The 25,725-nt window shown below is 45.7% G+C and overlaps 1 protein-coding gene across 10 annotated transcripts in view; it reads left to right on the top strand.

The window, feature by feature from the left end:
• BRD8 (bromodomain containing 8) overlaps positions 1 to 25,725 on the top strand; it is a 791,877-nt gene that overhangs the window by 56,830 nt on the left and 709,322 nt on the right. For all 10 annotated transcript variants that reach the window (XM_078652722.1, XM_078652724.1, XM_078652723.1 and 7 more), the window contains exon 2: positions 12,072 to 12,168. In XM_078652722.1, coding sequence (XP_078508848.1) covers positions 12,072 to 12,168 — 97 coding nt within the window. The remainder of the gene's footprint in view (positions 1 to 12,071; positions 12,169 to 25,725) is intronic.

The following is a 25,725-nucleotide window of genomic DNA, read 5'->3' on the forward strand; positions in this document are numbered from 1 at the left end:
GGTGTCAACTGCCTACCCCTCTTGGACAGCAAGTGTCCTAAGTATACCACTTGCTGGACACAGAATTGAAGCTTCGAAGGTGACACTTTGTGCCCCATCTCGGCTAGAAAATACAGAACTGTAAGTGATGCTCGCTCACAGGCACATTCAGAACGGGCAGTGATCAGTAGATCATCGACATACTGGAGCAGGGCAGTGTCAGTTGGCATGTGAATATTGTCTAGTTGTCTCTTGAGTGCTTGACTGTAAATACTAGGGCTTTCTGTGAAACCTTGAGGAGCGCGTGTAAACATATAGCTCCTTCCATTTAAACAAAATCCGAAAAGAAACTGGCTGTCTGGATGAATAGGAACACTGAAAAATGCATTCTTGAGGTCTATGACAGTGAAAAACATGGCTTCGGAATCAATGGCTGTTAACAGGGAAGAAATATCTGGGACAACTGGGTACTGAGGAATAATACATTTATTAAGCTCTCGTAAATCAATCACTAATCGATATACTGGGGGTGCATTTGGATCAGTACGTTTCATGACTGGAATGATCGGAGAATTACATACATTGGAGTCAGTTTCTACAACTACTCCTTGAGCCATGAGCTCGTCAATAATTTTGGATAAGGCTGCTACAGCCTCGGGTGGCAATCTGTACTGTCTGATTCGGGGTAACACTACACCTGGCTTGAGAGTCACACGATGGGGTGTGATTTGCATGTAACCTACATCAGTTGGACCTTGCGCCCATAAATGCTGTGGAACATTAGACAATCTTGAATCAAAATCTCGTAATACATAGTGACCCTTAAAGTCACGTAGGAACAGACGTATTCCCTCTGGGGAACAGCAAATAACTGCACCTAACTCTTTCAGTGTCTTAATGCCTAATAGATTTTCTGGACATGACTTAGTAAGTAACAGATCAGTAGTACGGGACAATGGACCTACTTCTAGAGTGACTGGCTTAGATATCTCATTAACTATTGGTTTTCCTGAAAATCCAAGGGAAACATTTCTTGAGCCTGAGAGTGGAGCCCCTGGAACTTCGGCATGACTAATTGTGGTCCTACTTGCCCCTGTATCGATCAAAAACTTTCTGTCTTTCCCTAATACTTGACTGTGAACATAAGGACCTTCTTGATCTACAGGTATCTCGATGAGAGGCAAGCCTACCTCCCTCTCTAGGCTGTTTCATGAATATGACTGATACTCTGGATACTCGGACTGTGCATACTGGTACATCTGTGACGTAACATGCTGTGTTGCAGCGATAGGCTGCGGTGCGGAAACTGTCTGTTGTGCATTCTGTGACTGAGGAATCTGTGAAACTTGTTCTTGTCTTGGCGGACGTGGTCTTTCTTTAGTCTTACCGGTAGCTATGTTGTGTTTCAGAACTGCACACTCGTTTATAAAATGACCTGGCTGTTTACAATAATTGCAGTTCCCTTTAACGGGAGCTGCAGGATGACTGGCTTGATTCGGACCCCTCTTCTGACTGTCTTGAGGAACAGATTGTGCAACTAGCACTTTCATTTTCGTGTCTTTCATACGTTTTCTTTCGTGCTCTTGCTCTTCTCTGATTCTATTCTGGTGATACTGGAGCATCTGGAGCATCTGGGACGGAGTATTTGCTTGCCAGGTGCTTTCGACTTTTAAAACTCGGTTTTTAATTTGCGGACTTGAATTCTCGACTAATTTGGTAACGAAAAGATGAGGGTATGACTCACTACTTGTCTTGAGACCACTATTAATACTAAAACATTTTTCAAATCTAGAATAAAAATCACTAATATCTTCATCTTGTTTCTGTTTACAGGCTGAGATTGCATCCCAGTCTTCCTTCCTAGTTGTCAATAATCTGGGTAAAACTTGAATCAGTAAATCTGGTAATTCTTTACATTTATCTCCAAGACCGGTACCTGGTACTCGTGCCTTGTCTTCAGCTTCTAGAGCTGCCCAATCGATCTTTTTCTCTCCCACCTCCCATTCTTTTTCCTTCAACTTTTCATACACCCCTGCGGGTAACAGGACCTTTAACATTTTAATGATATCTGGGTAAGTGTATTCTCCCATACGGAGCATGTCTTTTAATTCTCTATGGAACCCTGCTGGATCTTTGTCATGACAGGGAATTAATTTCTTCATTTCAAGAAGTTCCATCTTTGAAATCGGAGTGTATACGAACACTCGTTGCATTACGCCACCCGCCCCTTGGACTGGGTGGACTTCTCGTAACGGATTCTGTCTGTCTATGTAAAACGATTTACTTTCTGGGGGTGAGACATGAACAAAATGCGGGTTCAGGAACGTTCTATATTTGTGGCGCTGTTCTAGAATGACACTAATTAAATCGGTACCTAGACCTCTCCATCTATACTGGAGTAACTCGTTCAGGATATCGTGCAACGGACCTGGATCAGAATGTTGACCCTCATACAGAGTGATGAGGTGCTGGATCATATACATACCCACCAGTCGTTGCTCGGCTGGGGGCAGTTTCAGAAACATTTGTGCCACTATTTCGTCTGGAAAAGTGGTAGAATCAGTAATCCATCGGACTGCTGATCGGGCTAGTTCTTGTTCATGCATGGTACTTAATCCACTGTAACCGATTCGTGATTTCAGAATGTGATCGGTAGCTTGAAATACTTGTTCTAGAGAACCTTGTTCTGGTGCTAGATGAAAAATAGACTTGGGTTCTAGACGTAAATGGCGATCTGGAAATCTAGATTTTCCTACATACACTATTCTGGCGGGATTCTCGTTCTCTTCCTCTTCAGGATCAGAGATACTTTCTTTCTCACTTACTTGTGCTGCTTTACGCTGGTCGTGTAACCTTATTATTTCTTTACGAATTTTCTTGTACATACTCTCCATGGCACTGACGGTCTTGTGCTTACCCTCGGCTATATTATCACTCCACCTTGTCAGGATTCTCATTTCGGCGGGATCTTTAGACGGGTAATCTTGTTCTCTTATTAGACAATTGATCAGGAACTTTAATATCATGAGCTGAATCTCGGCTTTCCTTTGAGGCATAATCTCGCCAATACTTTCTGGATCATCCCCTGTACGGATGAAACGATATATTCTGTCTAGATCTTCTTTCATATTCGGTAAGGTGACTAGATACTCGGTCACTCTCCTTACACGTAAGGAATATAAAACCATAGTATATTCGCCTGGAACTGGATCATAGACACATTCGTTAAGGGCTTGCCTGATTTCTGTAACAGACTTATTACTTTTAGGAGTACGCTGTGATGCTTGAGCATGTAATTCGAGTGCTGATAAACGCTTGTGTGGCGGCGGGGTTTGAGGAGTAGCTCCTCCTGCGGCCCCTAAACTGGAGTCGTCTACTGAGGCTCTACGTCCTGGCAGAGTGGGAAATGGAACTGTAGGCTGGACCGGGGGTACCGTAACAGGTACTCCGGTGTCTGGAGGAGCGGGAAGTGCCTGATTTGCAAGGACTGGCGGAACACGAACATGATTTGTATATTCGGGGACTGTGTCGTCCAGATAGGACGAAATAAAAATATCAGCTGCGGTCGGTTTGTGACGTAGCTTGGTCGGAATTAATGGTGGCGGGAAATTACTGGGTGCCTCTGGGGTCGCTTTTGGCAAACCTTCGGCAAGAAGAGGATACATACCCTTAATAAGGGCATGCCTCTGTCTGTCTGACTGTTCGGCTTTGACTTGTTCACCTATCTCGATTAATTCTCTTTCTTGGGCTCGTTCCTGGGATTCTCTACTTAACTCTGATTTTCTGACTTCCTTTTCCGTTCTTCTATGAGCTTCCTTACGCCATAACTCGATGGCATCTTTCTGTGACTGTCTGGCTTTCTTTTTCCATAATGCTTCTTCTACTCGCATGATACATTCGGCATCCCATGTACCCGATACGGGCCATCTATACTTTTCTTCTAACTGTTTGGTATACTCTACCCATAAATCTAGATACAATATGGCGCTTATGCCATGTTTCTGATACATAAAGTGACCTGGACTGTCCCTAGGCGGGACAGGAACTGCTTCCTCTAACAGACCCTTTCTAGTTTTTAACTGACGTAACTTGGAAAATATAGGCATGACTGAACTGTAATCTGGACACAATACAATACACAATAAAAAACACGAAATCACATCGCACTCATACCACAACAGTAAATTACATGAAGAACATTATAAATAACAGTTCGAACAGAATATTACCTGGAATACTGAGAACAGAAATAGAACAGATTTTCTCGAGAACGGAACAGACTAGAGTTACTGGATGCACTGCTGTAACAGTACGGAACATACCGGTCCCATAAAGGGACACATCAAGACCCGTATCCACCTAGGTGAACACTTCGTTTGTGAGTCTGGGCACCACCAACCCACGGACCAGGAGTCAATTTAAATTGGTCCTGTCTAGATACTACCCCAGCAATGGTACTCACCGGGCAGCACGGAACGGAAGGCCTCGGACTGGACCGGACGACGAACTTCGGACTTCGGACTTCAGTTACAGGTGGGCCTCCGGATACCTCGGACCTTGGACTCTCGGCTTGGGCTCTGGTCGGGACTCGCCGCGTTCCTCCACCGTCTCGTTCGGATGCTGGACCGCCTCCTCCGTCTCCTCCGTGGGCCTGAGGGATACTTGAGCAGAAATATCTGCCACTGCGCAGAAGAGTTCCGTCACGACTGCAGAGGGTCAGGGGGTCGGCGTGGCTTCACCGACGCGTGGGGAAAGGGCAAGTCCCTGTTCGGGCGCCATTATGTGGTAAATAAATAAATAATACCCTATTTTTGACTAGACTTATAGCATAACAGATAGCTCAATAAAATAAGAGTCAAGATTCGAGGTAGTAGGAGTTTCTGCAGGTTTATTACAGCATAAGGACAGGATCAGGACAACCTGCATAGGAACAGAATGACAGGGCCCAGCAGGACAACTGGGGCCCAGCAGGGGAAAAGAGGCCCAGCAGCTGCTGGGGCTAGGTCTGGGATGAGCGCGCTAACATTCAATAACAAAACACAGGCATATATACATAGTGCAAACACATAGCATTACATTGCAGTAGGCGTAGCAGTGGGTGGAGCAGAAGGCGTAACGCGTAGCAGTCGCGAAAGATAACAGTAAAAAGAGGTGTAACTGGGCGTATACATAGACATGTGGTGCAAACGTAACAGAATATGTCATGAATGGGCGGAAACATAGGAGGGGGCTACCTAAGGAGCCGGGACCTCTAACCTAATGGTGCGCGAAAACTGGCAATGACGTGTTACTAGGAGAAGCTGGGGGCTACGAACTCTGTGCTAGGAGCAGAGACTAAAGTCTGGAGGGTCGGAGCGACATGTACCTAAACCCTATCTGGTATCTGATGTTTAGGGAACATGTTGATATAAACTAGAAGTCATGAGGGGAAAAGCTAACTTGATTCTAAGACTGGACCATGCATTATTCTACATGTAGTGCGTGATGAAGAATATTAAATGACCATTAAATACAGTATTTCTCTAACATGGAGACGAGAAGGCTAGACAATGACGGGAACTATTGATGCAGTTCAGTAGCTTAGGAATGCAGAGGAGGAGGACTGAACTGATAACTGGAACTATAACATACTTTTGGCAGACTCAGAGGCAGAGCCAAGCTGCACCGGGCACTGCGAGGCAGGAAGTAAGTGAAGGGTCGAGGATACAGGTGGGGGCTGTATCGCTCCTCAGCGAGGCTTTCAGGAGACAGGAGCTGAATCTGATGTCCGGGCCCTTTTGAGGCCTGGAAACGGGGACTTTATAATGGAATAACGTGCACACTGAGAAACGTGGCAACATTACTTTACATAGGCCTGATATTCGTAGTATTCACGAGGACTGGAAACTAACATACTAGAGGTGGACACAACTGGAATTGCGTCATTAATCGGACATGGGGAATAACATATGCATATTGGTCATGCACACATAACATATGATGGATGAGGCGTAGGGACACAGAACATGGCAAAATTGAGCTAGGTGGATTACTGGGACCCGGGAGGTCTTTACCCGTTTCTCGGAGCGCCTAGCGCTTTAAAGAATATCTGTATGGTCGCAAAGTGACTGCCAAAGCTTTATTGACAGAGTCTTGAACAGAGCGCTTCCACAGCTGCTCTTCCAGGAGGTATTCATTGGGATCATAATAGTCATTATAGCCCTCATACTCTCCTTGGAAAAAATCTGCCATGACAGGAAGACACAAGCACCTACCCTGAAGTCACTAAGGCAAACACAGGAGGTAGTAGGGAGAGGGGTGGGTGCAAACCCAAACAGGTTTCTATGTAATGCAAGTAAGAGTACTAGAGGCCAGCTCTAAACACTTATTTCAGCTCCAGGAGGGCGTCAGAGGAGCCTGGGAGAAAGTGCCGGCACCATTTCCGGCGAGCCACACTTCTTGAAAAGATGCAAGCGCCTCTTGATTGTGCGATCGGGCACCCACAATAGAAAGAGGACTGCACACCTACAACCAAGCGATGGTGCATCCTCTCGCTCATGCTCCATGCTGAATAAGGTCGGGAGACCACAGTCTCGAAAAGGTAGTGCTGTTGCTGTTACAAATGCCTAAAAGTTAATTCATTCTGCAAAAGAAATGGTTGCGCCGACACAAATGTGCGCAGATTGGAGTTTCTGATCTAGCTCTCATGCCACAATGCCGTTGGCAACAAAACATCATCAGATAGCGGTGCACATACCTAAAGGGTGAGTATGTCAGTATAAGCACCTTAATAACACACAGAATGCAAAAAATGTGGTATGTTTGAAAAACACTTCTCTTATGGCTGCTGGATCAGCAAAGAAAGAGAAAGGACAATGGGGGTAACAGATCGTATAGGCCTTCCCTGGCCCTGATTGGAGGATGATGTGATGTCTTAGGCCAGTTCATGGGGAATTAAGGTTTTGTGGTTCACTTACTGTTACCTGATTGACTGCTGTGTTTTTGCAGTAAAGTAAAACGAAGCATAATCTGAAGCCTCTGTTCCTGACACAAAATTCCATCCAACCATTATGTCACCCATTCACTCTCTGACTCATCCCAAATGTTTCAGTGTGCTATGAACTCCCAAACATCCTTATCAAACTTCCCCCTCCTTTTTAGGTCAAGCCTGGCATACGCAGCGCGAAGCGCTGTCGCCAGCGAGCTCTATTGTTAGGGACTTGCCTCGGAAGTAGGAAAGGAGATGGGGACGCGCAGAGCTCTTGGCGATTTGCGCACGTGTACGTGCACGTACAGCCATGCGCCGTGCACATCTCCTGTCCCACTTCCGAGGCAAGTCAGCCTCCTGCATTAGCATTATTGTATTGCTCTCTCTCTCGCGCACGCACACACACACAGACACACACCCCACCCACCCCACCCCTAGCAGCCTAGACAAGCAAGTTGTGAACGTGTACACACACACACACACACACGCATTACCTAGCACACGCGGGGCTTCCCTCACTCTTGGGAGCCCCGCACTTGCATCGACGGCCTCAGCCGCCACTTCTGACCCATGGCTTCTTACTTCTGCAGCCACCGCGGGGCTCTCCCTCAGGCATGGGAGCCCCGCGTCACCACTGCTCCTCTGGGCCAGCCACTCCGTGAGCGCGGGCTTCCCGCAGAAGGTGGAAGTCCCGCCCCACGACAGGCGTGACGCTCCCGAACATCGGGCCGGCGGCGGTGATACCTTCACTCCGGGCATAATGAGGGATAGGCTCCCTCATTGATTACAGAATCACTTTCCCTTGTTTTTGTACTTGTTAACACTATTTGGGCAAAGATTTCCCTTCAGTGGGGTCAGCTTGACACCCACGTACAGCAATCCCGAACTGAGAGAAGAGCCGTTCATATTTGCAGAGGGTCATCGGTGCGTGGCAACACCCGTGGCAGTTTCTGTAGTAACTTCTTATCCATTTCACATACAAATGAATGTTTGTTTTTGCTAAAATCTGCAAATTGTAGAGGAAGTGATGAATTATATGGAAGGGGTTGGCTATAATTATGCAGAAGACGCCGCAGCTTCAGGATTGCATAGTTTCCGTAGCTGTGCCTATAATTAACATCACCTCAATCCCCTATACAGGCAGACGTTTCTGTGCGCATCTTCAACTCCCTCACAACCAGGCGCACATATACCTAACTTCATAGACAAGCAGCCACCCCTCGTACAGACAGACGTACATAACTTCGGACAGACAGACATTCATCTCCCGTATTGGCAGGCGTACATAACTCTAGGCATGCCTTAACACCCCCCACCCCCACTTATACTTCAGACAGACAGACATTCACTCCCAGACTGACATAAATCGACCCCTCCCCCATATTAGTACATGAATCCCGAGTACAGCTCGGTTTTGCATCTCTCTGTGCTGTAAATGAGAGGCATTGTCAGCATCCAATGGGATTGTTGATTTTATTTATTGACTATAAAGATCACCGCAGCTGTCAGCAGTGAGTGTTCCACTGCCCGAGCTGTCCTTCAGACATTCTGAGGTCCATCTGTAGACATCCGGTTGGAAAGACGTCCAGCCTCAGTCAGGCAGAGCATTAACCCATTGATAAACACACGACTAACAGGGGAAGGAGCTTAAAGCTCCAGACAGACATCGAAGCACTAGACAGGGAGGCAGACCTCCACCCCCGACAGAGAGATTCACCTCCTTAAAGGCGCAAGCGCGCGAGTTTCACAGAGACAGATATTCATCTCTCACACCCAGTTGCCTCCTTACAGACAGACCATGACGCTAGTTCACCTGCACCACTCCGTTTCTTATATTGCTTGGACTTTTTTAAAACCATTAGCGCCAATAGAAAAAACACAATTTTCAGTGCGCTATGTGCTTCCAGTGTGGGTAACTGTACGTGGGGCCGAAAGCGCGTAGGAGTGACTAAGAACAGAACCCAGCAGGTGTGAGTAAAGTGGGCCTGGCCCAGGTTTACACCCCAGTGCGGGCCTCGTGTGCGCGTGCACGGCTGATGCGCGGCCGTCTGTCCCAAGGCCGGTTGAAGTGACAAGTTTCTGACATAGTGTGCGAGAAGTTGAGCGTCGTCTTTTCCTGTGAACAAGCCTAGCGAAATTTTGTGGTATTGGGGGACTAGGATATGTCCTAGCCATAGCTAAATTAAGCTGGACCAACAGAAGCAAGTTATGTGGCATGTTACGCGATTAAAAGTAAATGATATGGCACGTTACACTGGGACTTGTGAAGTTTAAAGCTCCGATTGCTCAATATTTAGCTGCTTCACGGCCACACCTCCTCTGATGGAACGCAATTTTTAGGTCTGGCTTAGAGAGAGCTTTTAGTGTTTCACAAGCCTCATGTAATTAAAAACTTAAATGGCAAAAACACACATACGCAGACATGGGCGACTTTGGGGGTCATCTTTGATCCTTTGGTCTGTTCTACTGCTGTAATTAACCCTTTGCAGCCTGGGTCATCGGGTCAGCACACTTCAGCCATGGCTCTCTGCACTGACTGCAGTTTGTCCGACCACACACATCGGCCTAATCAGAAGTTATTTCAGTCCCAGGTCTGTGGCCCTGGGCAGCACTCACACACAACCCCTCCACACACACAACCCCTCCACACACACAACCCCTCCACCCCCACACCCCCACACACACAACCCCCCACACACACAACCCCACACACACAACCCCACACACACACTACCCCACACACGCAAACAACCCCCCCACACACACAACCCCCCACACACACAACCTCACACACACACACAACCCCACACACACACACAACCCCACGCACACACAACCCCACACACACAACCCCATACACACACACAACCTCACACACACAACCCCACACACAACCCCCCACACACACAACCCCCCCACACAACCCCCCCACACAACCCCACACACATCCCCACACACACACACACACACACAACCACACACCCACACACAACCAACCACAAGCACACACACAACCACACACAACCACACAAACAACCCCACAACCACACACACTACCCTAACACAACACACACCCACAAACACACACACAACCCCAAACACAAGACACACAACTCCACACACACAACCACGCACACACAATCACACACACACAACCACACACACACAACCACACACACACAACCACAACCACACACACAACCACAACCACAGGCAACCACACACCCCCACATCCACAACCACACACAAAACCACAACCACACACACAACCATCTATCTATCTATCTATCTATCTATCTATCTATCGCATTCACTCTATCTATCTCTCTATCTATCGCCCTCACTCTATCGTCCTCACTCTATCTATTGCCCTCAGTCTGTCTGTCTGTCTATCTATCTATCTATCGCCCTCTATCTATCTATCTATCTATCTATCTATCTATCTATCTATCTATCTATCTATCTATCTATCTATCGCCTTCACTCTACCTAACTATCTATAGCCCTCACTCTATCTATCTATTGCCCTCACTCTATCGCCCTCACTCTATCTATCTATTGCACTCACTCTTTCTATCGCATCACCACAGCATCACTCAGGGGCACCACAACATCACTATGGGCTACCACAGCATCACTGAATGCCACAGCATCACTCGTCGTCACCACAATATCACTCAGTGCCACCACCGCATCAATCTGTGCAACCATTCAACAACAACTGGTTCAAATATGTTCTCAATGTTTCAAGCTTTATTACAAATGTCACAATTTTTTTTAATATTTCATTTCTGTTCTTGGATTTTCGTCACAATAAAATACACTGAACATAATCTTCACAAAGGTTGTTTACAAAAGTGTAAGCTATTGCCATTATAAAATACAATAACTTGTATTTAAGTATTAATTATAAAAAAAATAAAAGCCATTGTTATTTGTAATATCAATACATCTAAGTCACGTAAATACAACACATATTGCATTACAAATGCTATAGGTGTCACATTTGCGAAAGTTATAACTATTGGCATTGTAAATGACAAAGCTCTTAATTTCGCTATTTTCCAAACCAACACATAAATAAAAAAATTGTCATTTACAATACCAATAGCTCAAACTTTCCTAATGCGAGACCTATTGCATTGCAAATGCTTGTTTATCGAATTCACCCAACTAAACAGGCACACATGCCTATTACTCTCAATAACAAGTCAAAACTTCCCTTTTCTAATCCTCTTCCATTCGTAGATCGCTGCTCAAAACACTACTAAAAGCATGAGACCCGGAGAGCACAAACTTAACACAACTAATTCACAAGAAAAAAAAAGAAGCATATATTACTAAACTACCAACTATTTAACTCTAATGTTGGGTTTCAGAGTCGTCTTCCTCTCTCTACTAAGCACTGTAACAGCAATTTACAATCACATAAATACCAATTACATAAATACATCACAGTAATTTCTTTCCTCGTTGCAGATACTTTCTGTCCTCATTGAATGATAAACTTTGCCCTTAATCCAGCTTCTTGGTCACAGTAAGTGTGCGTAAGTGCTACACCATACCACCAAGTGCAGCACTTACATTACTGTACCATCAGTCTGCGTGCAGTATTATATAACAACAACCTCTGTCCTTATTGCAGCCCGTAACCGCTTCGCCCCGGCCAAATCTGACGCGTGCGCAGATCGGACGGCCCTAGGCCAACCTCCGCACATGCCCACTGTGACGTCGGAAGGGCGGGGGGCGTCCAACGCATGGAAGGGGTTAATGTTGTTTATATAGTTACAACACAACGTCCTCAGTGCAGCCTATTATCATTATATCAACCGCTCTCTGTGCGACTCTGTACATTAGCATGATACAGCTCTTTTTCAACCCTGTTTCATGATACCTTTTGTTCTTTTTGTCTTAATCGCAAATCAATATTTACCATACTCACTGTGGCTTTGTAGCCATTATATCAATTTATCTACTTCAGTCTTAATTCAGTGAATGTGCCACTGTTTCTTTACTAAGTGCTGTCTGCTGAGGCCTTGATAATGTTGGATGCTAGGTGGTATCTGTAATGAGTGATTCCTGTTCTGTATCTGCTAAGGATTTGTTTCTGTATCTTTTTTTATAGAACACAAGCTGCTGAGCGCTGGTCCAACAGAGCCATGGTCAACTCGAGAGAAACTGTGCCTGGCCTCATCTGTCATGAGGAGTGGCGACCAGAACTGGTGAGTATGGTTCTTCCTGAGGTCACATAATTGTTATGGTAACCAACATTCCCTCTGAGATCTGGCGCACTGATTGGGATCTTGCATTCCTTCTTGATAGAAAGGAAGGACCAAGCGCAGAGATTGAGGTGCTGATAGGCCCAGATACATTTCTGCATCTGGCTGGTGCACTGGCAAGCAGTGACACGTTTTAAAAGCCATTGTGTGTTCTGGCATTACGGTGTTTGTGTTCAAATCGGGCCTGCGTTCTGTCAAGCCTGATTGTGTTTTCCTGTCTCTTGAGCACCATGACATGCCCAGGACATTATTGTCATGCTAGCTGATGTCCTGACAAGTCCAAATGTACTTTAAACCAAAGCAGTTTGGATATGGATGGTACCAATCAAATGCAATGACCTTCAAACCCAGAGAAAGGTTACCAGCAAAGCACCCAAAACCGAACATTTACAAAATAACAAAAAAAATGAATTATTCTGGTCAGCACTAAACTTAGCTTTAGCATGACAGACAGTGCCAACAAAATTTCAACAGTAGCAAAAGATTCTGAAGCTGAGAGGACCCCGTTTTATGTGAGAGAATGATTTAGTTGAGAGATCCACATGGCACAGTAAACACCAGTGATTTTGACTGTCAGCAGTTTAATGCTTACATTTTATTTATTCATTCGGCAGCAGCAACACCTCAAGCAGTAACGTTTTGCAAAAGAACAGTACATGTTACATTGTAACTGAGATAGATGGTTAGTTCACACAAAATTAGTTTGCAGATTCAAGGAAATGGTAAACAACACCTTTTTGTACACATAAGCAACAATGAAAGACATAACTATAGATGGAAAAACTACAACTAAAAGAGGCAAAAATGAACAATTCTTGCAAATGTACATTATGTACGGTCTGTGCGAGGTACAATTTATGCTTTGCCTTCTGACGTCATACATCACCCTCATTAAGGTTGATTTGCACTCCTGAATTGAAGGGTTGTCTATGATGACTGGGGAAATTAAGTTCCAGTGATGGGGCCCTGAAGGTAGAAGGACCATGATCTACATGAAACACAGGGCAGTGTGGGTGAAACCAGAAGGTATTATTGGCAGGTCATATACCATAAGTTGTTTTATATATCAGTGTGATAGACTAGAAAACGCTGTATACAAAATAAGCATCAGTAAATTGTAAGGGCCCTGTTTTCTGCTGTTACACTGCTGGTCTGCTTACAAATAGAATGTCTAAGGACGTTCTAAAGCATTTTTGTAGCAAAGCTTAGGACGTTGTCCAAGAGGCCAAAAGAGTGTTGAGGGAAGCTCACTTGCAGACTGTTACAGTTATCAAGTGCACTGTGTTCCAGTGGGGTCAAACAGGGTTGCATATTAGCACCATTTCTGTTTACCCTTTATATAAATGGCCTTGACCATGCACTGAGCACTTTACAGGCAGACTCCCCCAGGATAGGTACCCGCAGGATTCCCGTTCTGCTCTATGCAGACGATGCAGTACTCCTCGCTCGCACCCCTAAAGTCCTAATAGGCGGTTTTGTGTCATTTATGGTGAAACTGGAATTGTCACCCAATCTTGCAAAATCCTCTCATTGTCTAGGGAAGGTACAGTCCTTTTCATATCTGGGGGTTTTATTTGATGGCCGATTTAAATTTAAAATATTTATTAGAAGAGAAGTGCCGAGTTATGACCTAGTGTACTGGATCAATATTGAATTTTGCACACAGGTTAGGACATTAAAATTATATAGCTCCATGTGCTGTGCTAAAGTGCTATTCAGAAGTGAGGTATGGAGATTTATAGAGGCTAACAAACTGCAAATTGAAGAGAATATGTACTTCAGGCTCCTGTTAAAAGTCCTCCAGAGCACGCCAGCCTACATTATTCATGAAAAATTGGGTGTCAGACGAACATGATGGCAGTTAAACCCCTAGTCTGTTTGGTAAAGATCTGGACAAATGAGGAGGCGGCATTAAGCAGGCTGGTTATACAAGACTGTCTTTCCCTTGATCCTGGTCTCAAAATCCCTTGGCTAAGATATGTGAAGGAGTCCTTTGAGAAAATGGGATCTGTAGATTTATTCACCAGTCCTTCTAAAATGAGTATGCAGGATAAGGCCTTAGTCAAGGATTGGTTCTTTAAGTATTCTCTGACACTCTGTGAGTATAGAGAGTCTGCTAAGCTGTCGGTGAGGGAACATCTAGCAGTTAAGTCTGCCGTGGGCCCTGAACCATACCTGTCATGTTTAAGTAGTGCCCACAATAGATTTTTAATGGCCTGGTTTAGGTTAAACCTCTTGCATCATGTACTAGCGGATCCAGCAGGGTTTACATCGTCAGTAGAAATGAAGGGGCCCTGTGGCTGCGACCACATGCCTCCACAGGGCACCCTTCATTTCGTTTTATTATGCCCATTTTATTCATATCCCAAAATTAAATCAATTCCTCCCTGAGCTCTAATTAGTATTCGAAATCCAATATGTAAAGTCCAACATTTTGTAATTTATTTCTTACAAATGCATATGTTCCAGTTGTAGGTACAGCCATCGACATTTGATATGTTCGTAATTCAAAAATAACATTTTTCTTCGAAATGCAGCTATATATATAGTTCCAGAACGCAGCCAACACGTGTTTTCGTCATGCACGTCTAAGGCGTTTTGACTTCATCAGGGCTGCCACCCAAAAACAGATGACATAAGAGCAATGTACCTCTCAATTTATATCTCTATGAAACTTTAACCATAATCATAAATCTAGTTTAAGTAACAGTTCAAAGTCCCAAATCACCATTAAGGAAATATGTGAGAGGGTAAATTCTGTAAATAAGTTCTTAAATAGAGGTCAATACATTGTTACAGTTTTTCTATGGGTCCCACCAATCCCAGAGATAATTGGTCTTCCTGGTGGTTTCTGCCTGTTTTTCGTGAATCTTTGACAAACTGTACATACAAGGTGATCTGGGGAACTCAACCTTAAGAAGCATATATTCGTCATAATCCAGTAATGTTTGATCATACCACTCTATAGGTTTACAATTAATCATACTTGGCACCGTCTGTACGTTCGTGATATTAGTCATTATTCAGTTGTGGAAGAATTTCCTCATTATAATCACCCTTGTCCATCACAACGATGTTTCCACCCTTGTCAGCCATTTCTATAATTAAATCATGTTTGTCATTCAGAGTTTTCAAAGCTTTTCTTTCATTCCTCGTCAGATTGTCCCTGCTGTTGTCCCATTTAGCAACTTTTTCTTTTTCAATCAGTTTTCAATATCCACGTTTACCGACTTATAAAAGGCATCTATCATATTACCCGGTGAGAGTTTTGTCCCTGCTGTTGTCCCATTTAGCAACTTTTTCTTTTTCAATCAGTTTTCAATATCCACGTTTACCGACTTATAAAAGGCATCTATCATATTACCCGGTGAGAGTTGTGGGGTCCATTTGGATTTATTCTTGAGTCCACTACCTACACTAAGGCTCTGATTATTTTCCAAATCCTCAAGTAGTCTAGAAATAGTCACAGGATCTTCTTCACTCTCTGTCAATGACAAAAGTAATCTAGTAACATATATTTTTTGTATTGTCAGTCTACTTAAATCTGATCTTACATCACCACACTTAGATTTAGTTGGTTGATTTGCAAAGTATTTTTTTAATTTAAGCATTCTTACAAATTTATACAGGTCGATTGTAATCATGTACCAATCAACTTTCGTAGAGGGGCAAAAACTCAAGCCTTTTTTCAATACATTTATCATATCTGGAGACAACTCAAACGGGGAAAGATTAATGATTTCATTCTCACTAGTATCATTAACTCGCGTACTCAGTTCTTCCAAGATCGGGTCCTCATTTCTTGTCTTACTTTTTGTTCTTCCTTTCCCTCTTGTCCCTCTCCTTGTCTTTGACCTCCTGTTTCTCAAAATCTCCCCCTGTTTCTCGATTTCCAATTCTCATTCGCCGTACCTCCTGTAAAAAACAGTTTTCAACTGTAACCACTGCATGTGTGTTGCTTATATCTTCATTCTCACTAATAGAAAAATTACTTGATGAGGAATGTACATCACTAGTACTTAAAGTATCTCCCTTATTACTAGAAGCCAGATCTTTATTAATCAGATAATCAAATCGTCTGGCAAACGTAAAAATGAGACCGGTTTTATAATCATTTTCGTCGCGTTTTTTTTTCTTTTTGCCTTCCTTCTCTTTATATCTGCGTGTAGATTAGTCAAAATCTCATCCAAGATTGTATAGTTCTTAACTGTAGGTTCTGGGAGGTAAAGCTGCTTTGATGTTAAAACGAAGGATTATAAACACATAAAAGGAAGTGTTACATGGGAGTGTTATATGCAGAGTAAGAGATATTGATTACACTCAGGTAACGTATGTTGCGGGCTAAAGGTACAAAGGAATTTACACAAGAGGATAGTATGTTGTACTGTGGTTTTACTTATACGGAAATCGTAATGTCATGAAATAATGGGATGGGTATTTTCAGTATTGAAGTTGAAGAGGGAGATATAACTACTTTATAGTAGACGAGTTAGATTGGAGTGAACTTCGTTAATGATTGAGAACCTTAGGATAGTGGATAAAAAGAGTAATCTGATTTTATAGTTTGTGGGAGGGGAATGTTTATCGGTTAGTTTACGTCTTTTATGATAATTTGGTAATATAGATACAAGAGAAGTTGGAAATATTCATTTTTTGGAGTGGTTATTAGTTTATGGATATGTGATTTTACTTTTGCAGAGAGATGGTGGACTGTTGTTTCATTATGACAGAACGTCACAGGAAGTAGTATGATTTTTGACATAGAATGTGACTTATGGAGACTGGCCTTAATTGTTTTTCTATCTCTTGGGTTTTCGTGCACTAGGGTGATGAATATACTTCAAAATAACATTATAAGGTTCTTTTTTACTTTTCTATGATATTTCACTAATGGTGATTTGGGACTTTGAACTGTTACTTTTTTCTCTTAAACTAGATTTTTTCTCTTAAACTAGATTTATGATTATGGTTAAAAAGTCATAGAGATATAAATTAAGAGGTACATTGTTCTTATGTCATCTATTTTTGGGTTGCAGCCCTGATGAAGTCAAAATGCCTTAGACGTGCATGACGAAACACGCATTGGCTGCGTTCTGGAACTATATATAGCTGTATTTCGAAGAAAGAAATTGAATTACGAACATATCAAATGTCGACGACTGTACCTACAACTGGAACATATGGATTTGTTAAGAAATAAATTACCAAATGGTGGACTTTACATATTGGATTTTGATTACTAATTAGTGCCCCGGAGGAATTGATTTAAGTTTTTGTTGTACGCACCTATGTGGGTATATGTGGGGTTGTTAGTTAACCGACCTCTCCCCCCCCTTTTGGAGCACTGCCTTTTTATACATTGAATGTTTACTTTAGCCCAAATTGTCAGTTGTGCGCCCTAGCTTAAACCTGGTTACCTTGAGTGTTTGTATAAATCTTATTCATATCCCAGAAGTCTTTTCTTGAAGGGTCTCCTTAAGAAAGCCAGATTCAGACAAGCACGTGTGGCTCTGTTATTTTTAAAATTGTCCCCAGATGTTTTTACACTTTTTTATATTACTAACTTTTTAAGGTCTTCATTTAGATTAAGGACCACAATTGGCGGCGGAAGCCCATAGACTTCCTGCTTGCCACTCTTTTATACTGTTTGAAAAATTCTTTGTAATTTTTATCATGGCATGCAATAGGCCTAAGACCAGTCTGAAGATGAATGAGAATTTGCCTAGCCTTGGTGCTGGTAAGTTCCAATTCTATTAAGGACTCGGAGGCGAGGATTATGCCTTTCTTCCTTCGCTTTATTGCACAAACAGCAGCAAGAAAAACTACAAACAACTACATTTCCCATGAGCAGCAGGGAAAGAAAAAGTCACAATGCCAGTCCTTCGTCGCTCTTCGCACTCCGGCAGCTCCCATCATGCCTTGCAGCTGCTTCCTCTTCCTCTTTCTTCACGCGAAGCCCTTGCTCCATTCATCTTAAGTTTCTTGTTTATTACCGTCATTCCCTGCAAAATACGCAGGGTCAGACACCGAGCAGCTACTAACAAGTGTAAAACTCTTTGCAAAGAACATTACAAATACCAACGAGCATAGCCAGTAACAGGAACATTTCATAAATGCATTACTTACATTTCTTACGGGGAGGGTCCACTTCCCTGAAGTCATTGGGGGGGATAATCCTCGCCTCCGAGTCCTTAATAGAATTGGAATTTACCAGCACCAAGGCTAGGCAAATTCTCATTCTATGGCAGGACCGGAGGCCTCGGATTATGCCAGTTCAAAGCTTGTCGACTACTAGCCGGGCAACCTCTTACACTGGCTTAAAATAAAACCTCTTGAAAGTGGAGTCTGAGGACCAATCTGCCGCCCTCATCAGATCCTCCAACCGAGCCCCAAGGGCAAAAGCTTTAGAGGCCATCGCCCCTCTCGCCGAGTGAGCACCAAACTGTTTGGTATCCATCCCCGCCTCCTGCATCACCCAACGCACCCATCTGGCTATAGTTGGGGAAGAAACTGTCTTGTACGGTTTACGTAGGGCAATAAGCAATTGTCTCTCGCCCGGAGGACGAGTGTCTTCAGTCAAACTTTCATAGGTACGGAGGCACTGCACCACACACAGCTTAGGGGAGTCCTGAAAGGCTGGGTACGAGATTACCCTTGAAAGGGACTTAGTCCGTCTACTCACCGTAAAAGACACCCCGTCAGGGGAGAAAACTCTAGCAGTGATGTCCAATGCTCGCACATCCGAAACCCGCCTGCAAGAAACCAGGCACAACAGCATAGCCAACTTTGCCGTGAGTTCTTTGCGAGACAAAAACCGATTGGGCTGCCACGATAAAAACAAGTTCAGAACCCTGTTCACATCCCAAAGGACGGAATACCGGGGCTCAGGCGGCAAAGAGAGACGAATCCCTCTCAATAGCCGGCACACCAAGGGATGCTCCCCAACCGGGGAACCTTGCACCAGGTCGTGCCCGGCTGAGATAGCGGAACGGAAAGTGTTAACCGACCGGTAGGCAAGGCCATCCTCCGCCAACTCCGCCAAGAAGTTCAGAACCTGCACTACGTCTGCCCCCACGGGATCAAGACCCCGTCGCACACACCAACGATGCCATCTATGCCAGGCTGACCGGTACCTCCTGATCGTGCTATCGGCCCATGCCTTGGAGAGTAGGCCTTCTGCTTGTCCCGAAAGGCCTGGGAGCGTCCAGCGACGCCGGAGATCTGCCAAGCCATCAGACGCAGAGACCCCTCCTGGACTAACCGGTGGGGAAGGCCCTCCGGATTGAGCATAATGTGAGGAGAGTGGGGGAGTAGGATTGGAGAATCCCAGAAAAGTTCCAGAAGAACCGGAAACCAAACTTGAGACCTCCACCATGGGGTGATCAGAACCACCTCCGCCAACTGACGGCGGAGCCACGCCGATACTCGCGTTATCATTGAAAACGTGGGAAACGCATACCCCTGCTCGTTCGACCAGTCCAGGAGGAAAGCATCCGTCGCTTCCGCCAGCGGGTCCGGCCTCCAACTGAAGAATCTCGGAAGCTGATAATCCAGGCGCGATGCGAACAGGTCCACCGAGAAGGGACCCCATCTGGCTGTTAACCAGGAGAACACCAGAGGGTCCAACTTCCATACACTGGCGTCCAGCAGGTGCCGGGAGTGCCAGTCGGCCACTTCGTTCTGGCGACCCCGCAGGTATTCCGCCGTGACCGACACCTGCCGATCCAGGCAAAAGTGCCAAAAATCCTTGGCAAGGTCCGCTAGCATTTTGGACCTGGTTCCTCCCAGGTGGTTGATATAGAGGACCGCCGACACGTTGTCCATCCGGAGTAGGACACAAGACTGAACCCTGTCCTTCGTCCAACACTGAACCGCAAAGGAGCCTGCTAGCAACTCCAAACAGTTGACATGCAACGACTGCTCGAGGGCTGACCAGGCGCCCCCCGTAGAAAACTCCGCACCTGGCCCCCCAACCAGAGCGGCTGGCGTCGGACTCGATAATGACATCCGGCTCAGAGCCGAAAATCGCCCGGCCATTCCAGGCCTCCATGTGCGTTAGCCACCACCGCATCTCGTCTCTCACTTCCTCCGACAGTGGGACCAACTGGGATAGGTCAGATCCCTCCGGAGGTGGTACGCCTTCAGGCGCTGCATGGCACGATAATGAAGGGGACCTGGGAAGATGGCCTGAATCGAAGAGGACAGGAGACCCACCAATCGCGCCAAATGGCGCAACGACGTGTGAGACTTCGCCAACGTCTGACGCAACTCGTGCCTGACCTTCGCCATCTTCCTGGCGGGAAGGCTTAACGTGGCTGATACAGAGTCGACGGTGAAGCCCAAAAAGGTGGCACACCGAGCGAGTTGATAACAAAACCCAGATCCTGCAGTAGGTTGACTGCTACCTGAAGCTGGGACGAAAGGCGCTTCGGACACTGGTTCATGAAGAGCATATCGTCCAGGTAAACGATCATCCGGATACCTCGAGCCCGCAAAGCCTCCACGACCAGATGCAACACCTTTGTGAAACACCACGGCGCCGAGGAGAGCCCGAAAGGTAGCGTGGTGAACTCGTAGACCTGACCGTCCCATGCGAACTGAAGGAAACGACGGTGAGGGGGAAAAATGGGCACCGCCAAGTAGGCGTCTTTCAAGTCGAGCCTTACCATCCAATCGGAGGGGCGCAAAAGATCCCTCAGGAGATGGATCCCCTCCATCTTGAAATGGCGGTACACCAGCCATTCGTTGAATTCCTTCAAGTTGATGACTGGACGACGGCCCCCGTCGACCTTGTCGACCAAAAACAGATTGCTGAGGAAACCCCCGGGGTGCTCCTGTGTGGCACAAATCGCCCCTTTTTGGAGGAGGGCGGACACCTCCTCGCGCACTAAATCTGCTTTGCGCTGCGAAAAGGTAATAGGGCGGGGACGTTGAAGCTGACACGGAGCGCCATGAAACTCCAGCTGGAAGCCCTGGACCATCTGCAGCACCCAAGCATCGCTGGTCAGGGAAGCCCATGCAGGGAGAAACTGCGCCAAGCGCCCCCAACCCGCAAACTCGCTGAAGGCAGCACACTCACCTCTTCCAACACCTTGCTGTTGTCGTCTTTGGCCGCCACGGCCTCGGAACTGCTGACCCCGGGTGGGGTAGAAGTTGTTGAAGCGGGCACCGTCCTGGGCCCGCCCGCGGCCGGAGCCTTGTCCCCGATCAGAGGGGTTGCCACGGCCGAACAAGCGGCCCCTGCCACGTCCGGCCCCCTCAAAAACCCGAGGGGCAAAAACTTTCTTGATATTGGACTGCGCCCTGTCCAAGGAAGTAAAGGTGGCCCGAACTTCCCAAGCTCCTTAATGAAAGGGTCCCCGAAAAGACCCCCCTGAGCCACAGCGCCGGCCTCCGAAGAGGCGAGGTCACCCAATTTAGGGTCAATCTTAATCTTAATCAACAGTGACCTCCTCCTCTCTGTAGAGAGGGCACAATTCGCATTTCTGAGGAAGACAATGGCCCGCTGGGCCCAGTTGGACAGGACCTCCGGGGAAATCTGATCACCCGTGACCTTGGCCTCCTCGGCCATGTCCAGGATCTTGGTCAGAGGACCTACCGCGTCTAACAGCTTGTCCTGGCAAGTGCACCAGGACCTATCGATCCCTTTGCAGGGATCCCTGACGAACTATGCCAGGAACGTCGCCATTTTAGGGTCGTTGTCAGGCGTCATAGCCACCTTGCCCTCCAAGGTGGGGCGAGGGCACTCCGCCCTAAGACGGTTGCGTGCGTCCTTCTCTACGGGCTTGCGTAAACGACCGGCCACGTACCGGGCCACTTTGTCACCCGGGACCCAGTCCGAGGACCGGGGTGTGGACGATATCGTCCGGGTCCAGCATGTCCGAAGGACTTTCAGAGGAAGCGGTTTGAGACGGGAGCCACGATCTTGAAGGGGGGGGAGACCTCCGCAGGTACGGGGGCAGGCTGGGACCCCTCAAGCGTCCTGAAGGCGTTCTTAACCCGTGCGAAAGCTTCTGCGTCAACCCCTTCTGCACAGGTCTTCTTGGGTGGAGGGGGGGTGAGCGAGGACGCAGGGTCCGGGGCTGGAACCGGCGCGGGAATCAGAGCCACCAACTTGGAGTAAGCCTCATCCAATCTTGCCGTGAGGCGTTGCTCCAGGGGCACCATGGCTTGGTCAACCGCCCGATAAATAGAGTCACCCATGGCTTGATAAAAGTCGTCATCCCAAGGTGCATAGCTGAGGGGGTCACCCTCTGGATACTGCTTCTGATCCTCTTGCATTATGAGAAGTAGGCTCTGGCAAGGAGGGATTTGCAGTACAGCTAGTAAAAACGGGCCCTAACAGGCACCAAATATAAGCTGGGAGGGAGCCCAGACGATGAGGGGGGCACTAAGGCACACTATTTACGGGACAGAGCCCAGGGAACGCTGCAGCCCTCTAGATCACAGGGCGCCAACCCGGCAAGCGTCCCCAGCACCAGCAGGCCGGCGCTACTTACGACCCCGCAGGGTGTTAAAGAAACAGACAGGTACAACCCAAATGGGCGTTCAAAACACGGGGGAACCCTACAATTACGACCCGCAGGGTGTCAAGCCGGGAGGCAGGGGGCACCGCAACAGCCTATAGGCCCACGCGCCGAAAACGCGTTTCAAAACCGTCTCTCAGGCGCGCTAGGCCTAGAAGAGACTCGCCCCCTAGCGGTGGAAAACGCACACCGCACTCAATACTGGGACCAGGTCGCGTGAGGAGCGCTGCAAAGCGTCCCGCGATTCACAGGGGACTCTGTAGGAATAAAACAGGTCAGCGCTTGCCAAAAAAAACCAAACGCTACCCACACAGTCCCAAAAGCCAAAAACTTGCTGCTGAGCAGCGAAGAAAGAGGAAGAGGAAGCAGCTGCAAGGCATGATGGGAGCTGCCGGAGTGCGGAGAGCGACGAAGGACTGGCATTGTGACTTTTTCTTTCCCTGCTGCTCATGGGAAATGTAGTTGTTTGTAGAGTTTTTCTTGCTGCTGTTTGTGCAATAAAGCAAAGGAAGAAAGGCATAATCCGAAGCCTCCGGTCCTGCCATAGAATTAGATGGATGAGGGACATGAAATTTGTGATGTGTAAACTCCTTATTTATCTGTTGAAGTTGCATTATGCAGAGTTCATAGCGTTGATCCTTTTATAATGCCTGTACCTGTAATCTTTTCCCTTTTTTTATTTATATAGTATCTTTTATGGTAGTTCTATATGCCGAATAAAGATTGTATTATTATTATTATTATAATAAGTGCACTGCCTCACAGGGCATTTGTCAGAGCTTTACCCTAATAGAATGGATGAAAAGGCATTTTTTTTAGTATATTTAAAATGTACTGTTCTGCTGTGGCAGTGGTAATGATTTCATTGGTGCGGTAGGACTGGAAAGAACATCAAGATTTCTGGCAGAGGAGGCAAATGTCAGGGTGTTGGGAGGGAAGTGAACTGGACATGGTAAATAGGCTGATACACTAGAGGCAGTAAAGTGTAGCCATTTCACCTGTGATCAGTTTAGAGTGAAGGATCAAAGCGCAATCGATGGCATATCTCTGAGCTAGTCTGAAGGGTGTGACTGGAGGAGGGGTGAGACATGAGGAAAATATTTGTGTGTCTTCTGTGAAGAGTTGATTGGGAAATCCAAAAGAAGAAATATCGCCAAGAGAGACCTCAGATAGAGTAGAACCAACTGTGGACCCTCACTGAGCCTTGGGGGACACCAGCTTGTAATGCTGTGCATAGTTTAAAGTCTTGGGGAACTAAGAACGAGCGATCGGGCGATAAAAAGAACATTATTTTAGGGCTGAGCTTGTGATTCCTGGAAAGTTGAGAAAAGATACCTCCACATAAAGAATGCCAGAAAATAAATAAACAATAAGAAGGATCATAATACACCTTCCTCTTTTCCGAACAAAACAAAAAAATTTAAAACAAAAACCCTTTAAAAAAAGGAAGCACCCTATTTGTGGAATCTATGATGGGTGCAGCAGATAAAGAGTAGTTAGCTTTGGGGCATTCCAGTTGCATAACCCAATCAGTGCCTATCTTTTTATACCTTAAGTGTGCGCCAGCTGCACTATGTCGCCTCCGCGGCTGAAAGATTTGTGTATAAATCTAGGGGATGCCCAGAAAAATGCCGAAAGGCATGGGGAGATTGGTTAGCTCCTTCTGTATCCCTGCCATTGGAGGTCTAGCTCTCCTGCGACACTCTTTGTTACCTCTCCTACTGGGCATTGTGGGGTTTGGGATCACTGCAGCAAGGTTATTTCCACTGTTCTTTTTCTTGCAAGTTACCTGTAAACTAATAAAGAGTCTTATAAAAATAAAGTATTCTGCAGCCAACCCACTTTGAATTGCTCTGGCATTGTGTCATGACTAGGATCCTTCGGTTGAAATGCACTGAATCTTCTGGTGCGGGATCGGTATGTATAAAGGTCACATTTGCTTGTAATATGGGATTTCTAGATCCAGACATCAACATGTATCACAAGAGACATTGCATGGTTAAATAATAGCGTTTTCAGGATCACACAGTTTGCGGGGCTGATGCAGTTAATTATTTATCCTTGACTGAAAACAGTATCACAGACATATCTGGGTTTTTAGATTTATAAAAATGTTGTAGATATCCGTGGGCTATGAAGAGTTTTCAAGCTTGGCAGGTCCTTTTGATGACATTGGCATAGAGAAGAAATCATGCCCCTGATCCTTCGAGGGAGAGAAGCAAGCATGAATGCTTGATATTTGTCAGTTGAAGGATAGATGCCTTATGAGATATCTGAAGGCCCGCACGCAAAGGTTTACAATTTCCCTCAACGCAATTTACTTCCCCACTTTATGGCCCGAATTACACACCACCGGCCCACCCCGAGATTGGACGATGCATTGAGAAAATAATAGCACCATTCTGATAAGCGTATTTTTGAATGAAACAATGCAATTGCTTTGTAGTCAGGCCTTTGAACACCAGGTTATCTCTCTCCTAATCATGGTAACCGGTATTCTGTGTGTAAAATTATGATACAAAAAATATATTTTCTCCTATCTGATTTTCCCTTCTTCAAGTCACCTCACACATGAGCATCTTTCTTTGCACTTCTTTCTTGACACAACCTTTTAATGTGTCTCATTGAATATGGTATTTTCATGAGTGAAAGTAATATTAAGAGCATTCGTTTCCATACACTTTCAGTTGTTCTGTTTCTTTCTACTGGTGTACTACTGAAGAGTATTTACTCTTGCCTTTGAAATGAACGTTCACGAACTTTTCTATGACTTAGTGAATTAACTTCATAAGCAATTTCCTCTGTGGTTTGCGCACAGAGGCACGTCAGGACCAATTGTTCATAATATATTGCACCCAGGTCCGCTTGACGTTTTCTGGGTTACCCCATTAGTTTGTAATAATCAGAAGTAATGGCAGATACAGATTGTTCTTGCCTGTTGTGTAGTGAGCACTCTCATACAAGTATTAGACAA

Source organism: Lissotriton helveticus, chromosome 7 (genome assembly GCF_964261635.1).
Source record: "Lissotriton helveticus chromosome 7, aLisHel1.1, whole genome shotgun sequence".
Taxonomy (NCBI): Eukaryota; Metazoa; Chordata; class Amphibia; order Caudata; family Salamandridae; genus Lissotriton; species Lissotriton helveticus.